Source organism: Cyprinus carpio, chromosome B3, assembly GCF_018340385.1.
Source record: "Cyprinus carpio isolate SPL01 chromosome B3, ASM1834038v1, whole genome shotgun sequence".
Taxonomy (NCBI): Eukaryota; Metazoa; Chordata; class Actinopteri; order Cypriniformes; family Cyprinidae; genus Cyprinus; species Cyprinus carpio.
This window is the reverse complement of record NC_056599.1, coordinates 14,104,468-14,116,780: the sequence shown is the minus strand read 5'-3', so window position 1 is coordinate 14,116,780 and position 12,313 is coordinate 14,104,468. Positions and strand designations below refer to the sequence as shown.

Sequence of the window (12,313 nt, the reverse complement as noted above, 5' to 3'; positions counted from 1 at the left end):
GTAGCTAGATAGGTGTTGGCTACTTTGAAATTTTATGACACTACATAAATGTCCTATGAGTGCTGACACTACAATAATAACTGGGTGTGCATGGAGGAGTGACTTAAGAGGCGCACAACAGCATTGCTTAAGGCTGTCTCACAAATTTGCTTGCCAAGAACAATGCAAGAGCTTATTGTGATGACTAGATCTAGGAAAAGCACTCAGTTTATTGTTTTCAGGAACACTGCTCTCTAGTGGTCTAGTTTATTTTTCAGGCAGTTTTTTTATGCTGCCATTTTCTTTGGTTTGGCAAAATACAATAGCAACAATGACATACTGTGCATTTGAATGATAATATCAGGAAATTAATAAAATAATTTATTCTCAATTTAGTCTTTTTGACTTCAGGGCCACAAATACTGACAAAGACAATATTCAAAGGCCCCAAAAAGTGGCCTTACAGTGGCAATATATTCAATAATTAAATCAATAATTAATTAATTTTGAAGAATAATAAAAGTATTACTTTTCTAGTTGTTTGTAATTTCTACCTGATTAAATATTTTAGAGCTTCACATTACTAGAAAAAAAGATGTATATTTATTCCCTCATATATCAAAGTTTTTCAAGACCACATGAACCATGGTTCATAAATAAAAATGACACTTGTTGAGGGAACAAAATAAAATCAGAATTATGTCAGCTCACATTTTGGTTGTCAGCTGTTTTAGCTCATTTTATAGGTTGTTTTGTCTGATTTTAAATAATGAAAGCCACCCTGTGTCCACCACTGTTAATTAAAACATTCATGAAACCCTCTGTGACATTTGAAAAAAACAACAACAATTCTGATGTAGTAGTAGCCTTTATTCAGATTGACACAGACACCAGTTACATCGTTCTCAAATCCAAAGGCTTCACAGTTAAAATCACTTGCGTTTAACTTGGATGTGAGGGGGATTTGATGGCGTGCATTCACAGCATTCAGAAACACAGAACCAAACCAAAAGTTCACAATTCCTCAAAATGTCATTAGAGAGGGGAGGGGGGTTTGGGTGGGAGGACTGTCTGATTGATGGACACTGAATGTAAAAACCCATTTATTATTCTGGAGAGCACTGGTTTGTGGTGAGGATGAAATATGGGGGATGGAGTGGTAGGGACACTTATTTCGCCAGGCGGTCTTGATTTAGGCGACCTCCTCCTCGCCCTCCTCTTCGAACTCGCCCTCTTCGGCGGTGGCGTCTTGGTACTGCTGGTACTCGGACACCAGGTCGTTCATGTTGCTCTCGGCCTCTGTGAACTCCATCTCGTCCATGCCCTCACCGGTGTACCAATGCAGGAAAGCCTTGCGCCTGAACATAGCAGTGAACTGCTCCGAGATTCTCTTGAACAGCTCCTGGATGGCAGTGCTGTTGCCGATGAAGGTGGCTGCCATTTTGAGCCCGCGGGGTGGGATGTCGCACACGGCGGTCTTGACGTTGTTGGGGATCCACTCGACGAAGTAGCTGCTGTTCTTGTTCTGGACGTTCAGCATCTGCTCGTCCACCTCCTTCATGGACATGCGTCCACGGAAGACGGCGGCCACAGTCAGGTACCGGCCGTGACGGGGGTCGCAGGCGGCCATCATGTTCTTGGCGTCAAACATCTGCTGCGTGAGCTCGGGCACCGAGAGCGAGCGGTACTGCTGGCTGCCTCGGCTGGTGAGGGGAGCGAAGCCGGGCATGAAGAAGTGGAGACGTGGGAAGGGCACCATGTTGACGGCCAGTTTGCGGAGGTCAGCGTTGAGCTGGCCGGGGAAGCGGAGGCAGGTGGTGACGCCGCTCATGGTGGCCGAGACGAGATGGTTGAGGTCGCCGTAGGTGGGTGTGGTGAGCTTGAGGGTGCGGAAGCAGATGTCGTAGAGAGCCTCGTTGTCGATGCAGTAGGTCTCGTCGGTGTTCTCAACCAGCTGGTGGACGGACAGCGTGGCATTGTAGGGCTCCACCACGGTGTCGGACACCTTGGGCGAGGGCACCACGCTGAAGGTGTTCATGATGCGGTCGGGATACTCTTCACGGATCTTGCTGATGAGGAGGGTGCCCATGCCTGAGCCAGTGCCTCCGCCGAGAGAGTGGGTGAGCTGGAAGCCTTGCAGGCAGTCGCAGCTTTCTGCTTCCTTACGAACAACATCCAGTACTGAGTCCACCAGCTCTGCTCCTTCTGTGTAGTGACCTTTGGCCCAGTTGTTTCCAGCACCACTCTGACCTGCAATCATTAAAATTTAGCATTGAAAGTCCCGTTCAAGGAAAGTGTGGTGGCCATATTTGGTACATCTTCATGCTTGAATGGCGAGATCCAGAAATCTCAAAAACTGGCCAAACTTGCATTTCCGAAACATAATTCAAACAAGCAACAAAATCTGGCACACGTTGGCCAACAAATGCTATTTCTTGTGCTAAATAGCATTAAAAAAGGTTTTCAGGTTGGTAAAGCCAACACACAAGCAAAGCTTCTAACATCAGCTGGTGATTACTCTTTTTTTAGAAAACAGGACTTATTGTGCCATATGTTGTGTTGAATTTTCTCCCATTCATAATATGAGGGCACCATCTTTGTATATCTAAGGTTTCACTGAAGTTAAAGTTGAATTTGACATCCACCATTTAATTGCTATTGGTGTGGATTCATACATACTAAGTGTGAAAAAATGATATTGTAGCAGCACATGGTGGAAATAACAAAGGTAATGGAAAAAAAACATTTGAGGAATGATTAACTTACCAAACACAAAGTTGTCAGGTCTAAATATCTGTCCAAAGGGTCCAGAACGAACTGAATCCATTGTGCCAGGCTCCAGATCCACCAAGATGGCACGGGGAACATACTTCCCACCTAAACAAAAAGATTCATACAGCATGCAAAACTAACCACACATATATGTCAAAAATTATGCTGGTTTGTATAGTTTTTAGTTATGCAGAATGTAAGCCAACATTATACATGTATACAATGATGTTTAAAATTTGGAAATTTGAATCAATGGTCTTTGTGTCCTCATTTAAAACTATACAAACCAGCATAATTTTTGACAATGAATTTTGGAAATTTGAATCAATGGTCTTTGTGTCCTCATTTTGCTGTAATGATAGCAGCACTCGAGCTGTGTGGTTCTTAATGATCTAATTATCATGTTATCCAACATGATTTGAGAATGATTCAAAGACTATCTGCTTGGTTTTTCTTTAGTGCAAAGGAATTTACAATGTAACAATTATGCTTGCCTTTCATTAGTGACTATAAAATAATTATAGTAATTATATTTTTTAATTAAAATTACAAATTATTGTCATAGAAATTAAAATCTGAAAACTTAATTTCCACTTTTTCAGTGTTATTTTAGATTTATTTGTATATTATTATATTTTTAAATAATTTTTTTGAATGAGCTTTTATTTTTATAGATTCAGATTCATTTATAGTAATTTATTAGCTTTTGTCTTTTTAGTTAATCTTATTTTAATTAGTTGCCAATACAGCGTTTCTCATTTTTATTATATTCATTAGTTTTTCTTCTAATAATTGTATTTATTTATTTATTTTGTTTCTTAGCCATAAAACACTGCTTTTACATCCCCGAATTTCAGTGTTGCCTCAGACCTTTTCCTCTATATATTTATTCTGTCACCAAATATGATATTTATTTAAATATTGCATAAAGTTGCTGACAATTATTGCTTATGCAAACTTAATGATATTTAAAAAAATACCTGTGGCTTCATTGTAGTAAACACTGATTCTGTCTAGCTGCAGGTCGCTGTCTCCATGATATGTTCCGGTTGGATCAATGCCGTGCTCATCGCTGATAACCTCCCAGAACTGAGAGAGAGAGAGAGAAAGAGAGAGAGAGAGAGAGAGAGAGAGAGAGAAAGAGAGGGAGAGAGAGAGAACAGGGCGGAGGCCAGAGAGCGGGAGAAGCAGACGGAGACAGAGAAAAACGAAGAAAGATTTTTTTCTCGTTAGAAAAAAAAAGTTAAAATAAGATAAATATTAATAATAATAATATTTAATAATAATATATATATATATAATAATATCTTATATATTATATATATATATATATATATAACGAAGAAAGAATAGAAGAAAATGTAATAAATAAATAATATGGTTACAATTTCATGTAGGCTCAAAAGAATCAACGATGCTGAGCAAATAATGAAATGCAACGAAAATAATTCGATTATATTGATTATTCACAATTTACATTTTTTTAATACTTGTTTTAAAGAACGTTTCTCTAACTTATATTTAGAATATTGTGGATTAGTTTATGCACATTTTACGGATTCCAATGAATCCGAGGAATGTGATGTTATTTTCTTTAAGCGATTAACCAAATATAGTCTAGACTCGGATGCATACGTAACTATTATATAGCCTGCATATGTAATGCATTTTAATATAGTTGCTAAATATTAAATACGAAAAGTAGAATACTTTATTCCTGTATGCTAATTAAACGTAAAGTAGGTCATTCCAGTAGATAGGAGGAACCAATTCCAACAATTCCCTCTCATTACTATCAAAAATATATTACCCTGAAACTATAAATTAGGTCTGACTGCAATAAATGTGCCATAATTGCATGATTACCGCAAGAAAACGGAAAAAACAAAGGTACTTTTAATTTATTCATTCTCCATCGTCCAATGGATGAGACGTTTCCACGCCCAATGAAAGCACATCTCTGCGCGCAATGCACCGGCTGTCTCCGTCTCCAAATCGGACAAATGCGAGTTTAAATCGTGCATGCAGCTGACAAAATGTGCAGAATGAATCGAACCGGACTGCAATGCATTTCTAGAAGATTCTTTTAAGGGCGGGTTAGTCGCCTTGGAGGGCATGGCGTGCAAGTTCAAATCTCAGCCATCCGTTCTCCAAAAGCAACGTTCTTGGCGTTTTTTACCTTGGCTCCGATCTGGTTGCCGCACTGGCCGGCTTGCAGGTGCACAATCTCGCGCATGGTGCTGCAGGAAGGACGATGGCGGGGATGCAGGAATCGAGGGCTGTCTTGTGCCGCGCGCTAACGGAGGAGCTGCTGTTATTTTCTGCCCGTCTCTGTCGCTCGGAGATTAACGCCCGCCTCTGAACTCCGTTACTGGTCTGAGTTTGTGGTGCAAGGTGACGTCATCGCCATGGTAACCAAGACTGGAGGAGAGAAGGAGGACCTTGAGCTCGTGGAGACACCGGATAGGATGCTGCCTGTGATTTGGACGGAGATGATAGGCGACTCTCCAAGGACCTCTGACTATAAAGCCATGTCTGGAAAATATTGCAAAGGGAATGGAGAATGGCTTCTCATTACAGTGATAAACTACTATGGTACTACCATGGGATTTTTTGTAGTTGGCTACACTGAAGCAGGACCATAACCAAAACAGAGATGGACTGGTGACTGATGCTAAATATATCTGGTCCATACTGTGATTTTTAAAATTATGTTTTAGCCTTGAAGTCCTAATATATCTTGCTTTAGATTGACATTTTAGCAGATGTATGGTCGATGTGCTTAATAATCAATCATAAGAAGTCAGTTTGGAGATATATGTGGCCATACCATGTAACCATTAGAAAAAGCTTGTAGGTTCCATTCCGTTCTAACGAGTGTCAGAAATCAGCAAGGGACAAAATGCCTGGAGTCTGAAATTAATTAAAAAATAATTTATTTTGTATTTTTTTTTTCTTTATTTGGCTTTTGAAGCAAAATGACAGTGGTGTTGATAAGCACTTGTGAATGTATAATTTGTATTGGGTTTTTATGATTGTTTATTTATTTATTATATTTTATAAATTTGTATCACTTTTTTTTAAATAATCATACACATGCAATGTCATTCATTTAGGTCAAATATATTATTTACCTAATACTATATTATATGATTATTTACTAAACAATACTAATAAAATCTTCAAACAAACAAATAAAATTATGCCTATGAAATCAGATCATCATCATAAATGCGTATAAGTAGCTGTAAGTGATGCACAAGATCATCATAAACATATCTGAAATCTGAAATATTTGGCCAATTATTGGTATAATATACTGAAATAATGGTGTGAAAATATTTTCATTCAGAAATTTCTAGTAAATTTCTCAAATAATAATAATAACACACACACACACACACACACACACACACACACACACACACACACACACATTGTTAAACATGAAATTGTGAAGCAACAGTGCAACAGGAGATTTTAATATATATTTACATTTCTGCAATTTTATAGCCATACATTCAACAAAACTTCACTTAGAATGTAAATACAGATATTCAACTTCAAGTCACCACAGTTTACAGAATAAATGAATAATTAAACAGGGTGGCCTTTTTTCATGACAATTAAGCCCAGACTAAAGGCATTGTATTAAGCTGTCATTACAGTACTTTTATGGAATTGAATAGATGAATTCCTGTTATAATTTTAATTAGCATAAATTAAACATACAACACAAAACTACCATGATATGTGAGGATTACACAATTACAATTAAAACAGCTTGAATGATTGTTTTGCATTACAGTAATGAGATCTGCACGTGTGTATGTCACAATGTATATGTACATTATCAATGAATAATGTATTTAATGTGACGTATGTGAAGAAACCACACCTACTATTCAAATCAGACTGCAGGAGAACGCTGAAAGATGTGGCTCAAATACCATCGGCTCTCGACATCATTCGAAACACTTGACTTCTAGTTTTACTAGTTCAGTGTGCTTAGACCCCTCCTTCTCTACTGATGCATGTCAAGACAGACTGAGCTCTATAAACCAGCGGAGTGAGAACACCTGTAAACCCAACAACAGCTTCAGCTGCGATGTCTAACCCGGACTACAATCCCTCCTCTTAAAACCCCAGTACCTGCGAGAGGACATGTCTGCAAACCTTCCCGAAGAGGACCTCTCCTGTCCCGTGTGCTGCGAGATCTTCCAGGATCCGGTGCTTTTGCCGTGCAGCCACAGTTTCTGCAGGAGCTGTCTGGAGCACTTCTGGGAGCGCGCGGTCATTCGTAGCTGCCCCGTCTGCAGACGAAGAGCCTCCAAGAAAAGCCCTGCTTCAAACCGGGCCCTCAAAAACCTGTGTGAAGCATTTCTGCTGGGAAGAGGCCAGGGCAGTGCATCTGGATCGAACATCCTGTGCTGGAGACATGGAGAAAAGCTCAAACTCTTCTGTTTGGTGGATCAGGAGCCCATCTGTGTGGTGTGCCAAGCCTCAAAAATGCACAAAGGTCACGACTGCTCTCCCACAGAAGAGGCGGCTCTGGACTGTAAGGTAGAGTTTGACAGAGCCACATTGTCTTGACAAACTGTGTTACATTGTGTTGCTCTCTGTTACTGATTTACAGCGGCAGGGCACAAGAATGCTGTTTATCAAGTTCGCTCTGACATTATCTCAGTGTTCGGCCAAAAAGATCATGGCAGGCTTTCAAGCAACACCTTCTGCATTCCCCTCCTTCAAGCTCTCATTGTGGCATATGCATCCTATTGTATACTGGGAAAATGTGATCAACTGCATCCAAAATGTGACATTAATCTTTCAGAGTGTATACTTGCACAGTTGGATTTGGGCAAATGCTGGAGAGAGTAATTTGTGCGGGAAAAAAAGAGAGGGTTCATTTGTTTATACTTCTTCTGTGCCGGTTGTTCTCAGCTGGTGGGGTATAGGTCTTTTCTGAAGAAAACAATGTTGAATGAAAATACAGTTTTTCATGCATAGTTTGGATAGAACAACAAAGAAACATATTAGCTTTTAAAAGAGAAGAGAAAACACTTCCCAAATCTTTTGTTGTTAACATAAGAAGGTGTGCATCCAATCAAACTATTTTGGTAGAAGCAGACAAATTAGCAAATGACAACATGGACAGGTTATGTAAATGCCCTCATCCCTTAAAAACCATGATATGATTGATCAAGTTTTTAAGATCAAGTGTTATTTTAGTATCATACCAAATACTAATAATAGACATAGATAATAGATAAATACTATAATAGATACTATTACAGTTTTTCTTTTATATGTTGGATTAGTTTTTATATTTTCCTTTTTATTTTTTATAATAATAACAATATTATAAAACTTTTTCAACAACATTATTAGTATTCTTATTTTTTTTTATGAACAAACATAAACATCATGGAAAAGTTCTTTATTTTTTGTAATTTAATTCAAAAAAGCAAACTTTCTTACATTCTAGATTCATTGCCCACAAACTGAAATTTGTAAAGAGTTTTTTGTTTTAATTCTGATGGTAACGACTTACAGCTTAGGAAAATAAAAATTTTCTGTATCTCAAAAAATTAGAATATTCCATTTTTAGCTTCATTAGTTCTATTAATTTTGAGTATAAATACTGGGTACGTCCTGGGATGGTTTAGAACATGCAACCACAATTATGGGAAAGACCACTGACTTGACAGTTGTCCAGAAGACACCCTCCACAAGGAGGGTAACCCACAGAAGGTCATTGCTGAAAGGGCTGGCTGTTCACAGAGTGCTGTATCAAAATATATTCATAGAAAGTTGACTGGAAGGAAAAAGTGTGATCCCCTCCATGCCATGCTGCATTGAAGCAGTAATTCATGCAAAAGAAGCCCCAACCAAGTATTGAGTGCATAATTAAACCTACTTAATCCTTTTTTGATTGATCTTTAAAAAAATATTCAAATTTTTTTGAGATACTGAATTTTCAATTTTCCTAAGCTGTAAGTTGTAACCATCAGAATTAAAACAAAAAACTGTTCAGTTTTTGTACAATGAATCTAGAATATAAGAAAATTTACTTGCAAAGAAAATACTTGCAAAGATGGGTATTTGGACACATACAAGTGTGTATTTAACTGTTCAAGGCCTAAAAAGTGGCAAAAATTACTCTGTTCAATACAGCCATGCTCTATGAGCACCATCTTCACGTGTGTGCACTTTTACACATATAGAAGAATGAATTCTCTTTCGCAGCTCATTGCATTTTAGCAGCATTAAATCACCTGTTTTTCAACCGCAGTGCTTAAAAATGTATAAAAATGATAGGTTTTCTAAATGAAAAGAAATAAATTGTAAAAATTGTAAAATTAAAAAATAAAATAATAAGAATAATTCATTATTTCAAGGAACATTTTAAGGTTTTTTTTTTTTTTAGCTTTAGTATTAGTTAACTATAATAACCCTGGTTTCTCTTTGATTATTAATTTAATTCATTATTAATTTAATTTTTTTTTTTTGTGTGTGTGTGATAAACACTTCTGATGCTGATACCCAAAGCCAATTCCCTTTTCTGAAGCACTGTTTTACACACATTAAGGAATGTATCCGTGGTTTGACTTCAACAATATTTTATTTGCAGGATAAAATGACTGCTGCCTTGAAGGTTCTGCAATTTAAACAGGAGATATTCAATAAAGCAAGACAATCTTCAGCTATTACTTTGGAGCACATTAAGGTTAATATTATATTTAATCAGTTAATGCTTTTGTGAAAAGGTCAGTCAGTAGATTTCTTCAATATCAATTATTTATCTTAGAACCAGGCCAAGCGAGTTGAGAGACAAATGAAGGATGAGTTTCTCAAGCTCCATCAGTTTCTTTATGAGGAGGAAGAGCGCAGGTTATCAGCACTGAAGGAGGAGGAAGAGTGCAGGGTTGCGGCTGTGAAGAACAGAGATGATGATAACACTCGGAAGATATTGTCTCTTACAGACATGATCAGGACGATGGAGCAAACCATAAACGCTGAAGATTTAACATTGCTGCAGGTGAGAACATTGACATCTGCTGGAATAACACCTTCTCATTCATTCACTGAGTCAGTCATTTGTGTTAATCTTTTACAGAACTTCAAAGCTATAATAGACGGGTAAGTACGCCTATGACTTTCTTTTCATTACTTTTCATTTTTGTTTGCTGTTGCTTCTAATCTAGTGGTTCTTAACCTAAATGTAGTTTGCAGTGACAGGGTCCCACTTTAGATTAAGTGTCCTTAATACCTGTGTACTTACATAGTAACTAGATGTGTACGTATTATGTAACCACAGTGTAAGTACACATTGGTACATAGTATCTACAGCTCTAATGTTTGTGTAACTACACACATGTAACAACCCACTGAATGGTATGCATAAATACAAATATGTAACAGGGCATTGGTTACAACACTTTTTGGTAATGAAAATACAAATGTGTAACAGGACTAACAGCACTTTTTTGTAAAGAAAGTGTTACACTTTATATTAGATTTACCATGTAATTACTCTGATGTCACACAGCGGCCAGTAAGTTAGGCTTTACATATAAATTGTGGTTGGTGTCCAGAATGTTACAGTTTATATTAAATGGACAGCTCCTGAGGCGTTACCATGTTAAGTACACTGGTATTACAGTGGTGTACCAACTCCTCCCACTTTACATATTCCTAAACCTACCCATCTCCACCCCCTGGATCCCATTTTCACCCCTAATTGTTACTTTTATATGATGATTAAAGTTGAAAAGATGAAAGTTATGATTTCATTTTATATGATATGTGAAATATTTTGCTTCAATATTTCCATGGCAAAATGGTAACTCTAAAGCAAAACCAGTGCTCAAAACAAAATTAAATAAAATAAAATGTTTGCAGAACATGGACTACCTTTCAGGACCCGGAAGGCATGTCAGGATCTTTGTTGAATGAATCTAAGCATCTTGGGAATCTAAAGTACAAGGTCTGGGAGAAGATGCAGGCAGTTGCACCTTACAGTAAGTATCTCTCTAACGTACAGAAAGAAAATTGATAAGAATAGCATAAACTTTATATTTCAGAGGGTTTATGTAGGTTTAATTTATTTCGGCTGTATAGTTACTGTAATTAATGCTGCATGTTGTACACAAAAGCATGTATAAATACCCAGAATTAATTTATTTTACAACTGAAACCGTGCAATAATATGGGACTCGTCATGTGATGTAAAAATGGCTGACTAGTGATTAAAGTTATCAGTTATCAAGTAGCCTACCAACATGTGCTATAGGCTACCTCACAACATTTTTTGTGTATGTTTTCAATGTCTGTCTTTGTTCATCAGGCCCAGTAATTCTGGACCCAAACACAGCCCACCCTTGCTTGGCGCTGTCAGACGACCTGACCAGTCTCCACTATAGCACCCCAAACCAAGTTCTCCCCAGTAACCCTGAGCGTTTCCACATCAGCGCAGAGGTGCTGGGCTGCACCACCTTTAGTTCTGCAAGCCACGGCTGGGAGATTGAGGTTGGTGAAAATGAGGACTGGATCCTGGGCTTGGCCAGTGAGTGTGTGAAGCGAGATCAGGAAGTACCTGCCAGACCAGAGAATGGCTTCTGGACCATCTGTTTACGGGATGGGCAATACAGGGCTATGGCATCACCCCCAACTGCTATAAAAGTGGAGGAGAAACTGCAGAGGGTCTTGGTCCAGCTGAACTGGGACAAAGGGGAGGTGCTTTTTTCCAACCCATCACATCAAGAAATTATATACACTTTCAAACATGTCTTTACCGAGAAGTTATTGCCGTACTTCTACACACAAAGTAAGCATCCTTTGCGTATCCTCTCCAAGCCTGTGATGGTGTCTACGTGAAAGCATCTTCTAAAATAGGGAAGATTCAAACTGTGGAAAATTAATCACATATACACATTTTACAGATGCTTAAAGCGATTTACAGTTCATCATAAAGTTTATTGTGCAAAGTAGCCAGAGGCAGTTATCTTAATGTGCCTGAGCAAGCTTACTGCTAATAAACATTCAGACAAGTGCAGTTTCTGAATCTGTCTCAGTTGCTGTTTGTCATTACTGTACGTACACACAGTATGAAACAATTTATAAATTGTGTACGCCACAACAGCTTGACAACAATTTTTTCTTCTTCTTGAGAATAAACAGCCACGTATTAAATCAAAACAAATGTCTTTTTTCTTACCAAATCTCCCACAAAAAACATTAAATAACAAAACAAAAAACAACCTAAATATACACTGATTTTATAAAACTGACAAATAAAACTAATGGCTTCCTCTTTTTTTCCCCTCGCTGCTGCCAAAATTTGTTCTGAGACCTCCGTGAAGTTTGCTTTGTTTGTGCCGTAAAAAAACTCGTTTGTGCTGCTTCGGTTTTTAAGATATTAAAATAATATTTAATGGTTTCTGAGGTCACTCAACCCCCCAAATGCTCCAAATTCAACCCAAATAGACTCGATTCTTTGTGCCTCGTTTGTGCAGGTAAAAGCTTCTTTTGTGCTGCCTCGGTTTTTAAAATATTAGAAGAT

The 12,313-nt window shown here is 37.9% G+C and overlaps 2 protein-coding genes across 2 annotated transcripts; one reads left to right on the top strand and one right to left on the bottom strand.

Moving 5' to 3' along the window:
- Positions 1–828: 828 nt before the first annotated feature.
- On the bottom strand, positions 829–5,210 carry LOC109052202 (tubulin beta-4B chain-like). The gene is made up of 4 exons (XM_019069665.2): positions 4,931–5,210; positions 3,732–3,840; positions 2,746–2,856; positions 829–2,229 (listed from the first exon to the last, which is right to left on the bottom strand). The coding sequence occupies exons 1-4, from the start codon at positions 4,985–4,987 to the stop codon at positions 1,172–1,174; spliced, it is 1,335 nt and encodes a 444-aa protein (XP_018925210.1). The 5' UTR covers positions 4,988–5,210; the 3' UTR covers positions 829–1,171.
- Positions 5,211–6,423: 1,213 nt separating this feature from the next.
- LOC109052201 (zinc-binding protein A33-like) lies at positions 6,424–11,943 on the top strand. The gene is made up of 6 exons (XM_042719813.1): positions 6,424–7,314; positions 9,383–9,478; positions 9,560–9,790; positions 9,869–9,891; positions 10,654–10,772; positions 11,099–11,943. The coding sequence occupies exons 1-6, from the start codon at positions 6,916–6,918 to the stop codon at positions 11,626–11,628; spliced, it is 1,398 nt and encodes a 465-aa protein (XP_042575747.1). The 5' UTR covers positions 6,424–6,915; the 3' UTR covers positions 11,629–11,943.
- The last annotated feature ends 370 nt before the right edge of the window (positions 11,944–12,313 follow it).

Coding starts and splice junctions, on each gene's coding strand:
- LOC109052202 (XM_019069665.2), bottom strand. CDS start 4,987: ATGCGCGAGATTGTGCACCTGCAAGCCGGCCAGTGCGGCAACCAGATC. Junction 2,857..3,731: donor TTACTACAATGAAGCCACAG/GTATTTTTTTAA, acceptor CTTTTTGTTTAG/GTGGGAAGTATGTTCCCCGT. Junction 2,230..2,745: donor ACCTGACAACTTTGTGTTTG/GTAAGTTAATCA, acceptor TAATGATTGCAG/GTCAGAGTGGTGCTGGAAAC.
- LOC109052201 (XM_042719813.1), top strand. CDS start 6,916: ATGTCTGCAAACCTTCCCGAAGAGGACCTCTCCTGTCCCGTGTGCTGC. Junction 9,892..10,653: donor TTCAAAGCTATAATAGACGG/GTAAGTACGCCT, acceptor AAATGTTTGCAG/AACATGGACTACCTTTCAGG. Junction 10,773..11,098: donor GCAGGCAGTTGCACCTTACA/GTAAGTATCTCT, acceptor TTTGTTCATCAG/GCCCAGTAATTCTGGACCCA.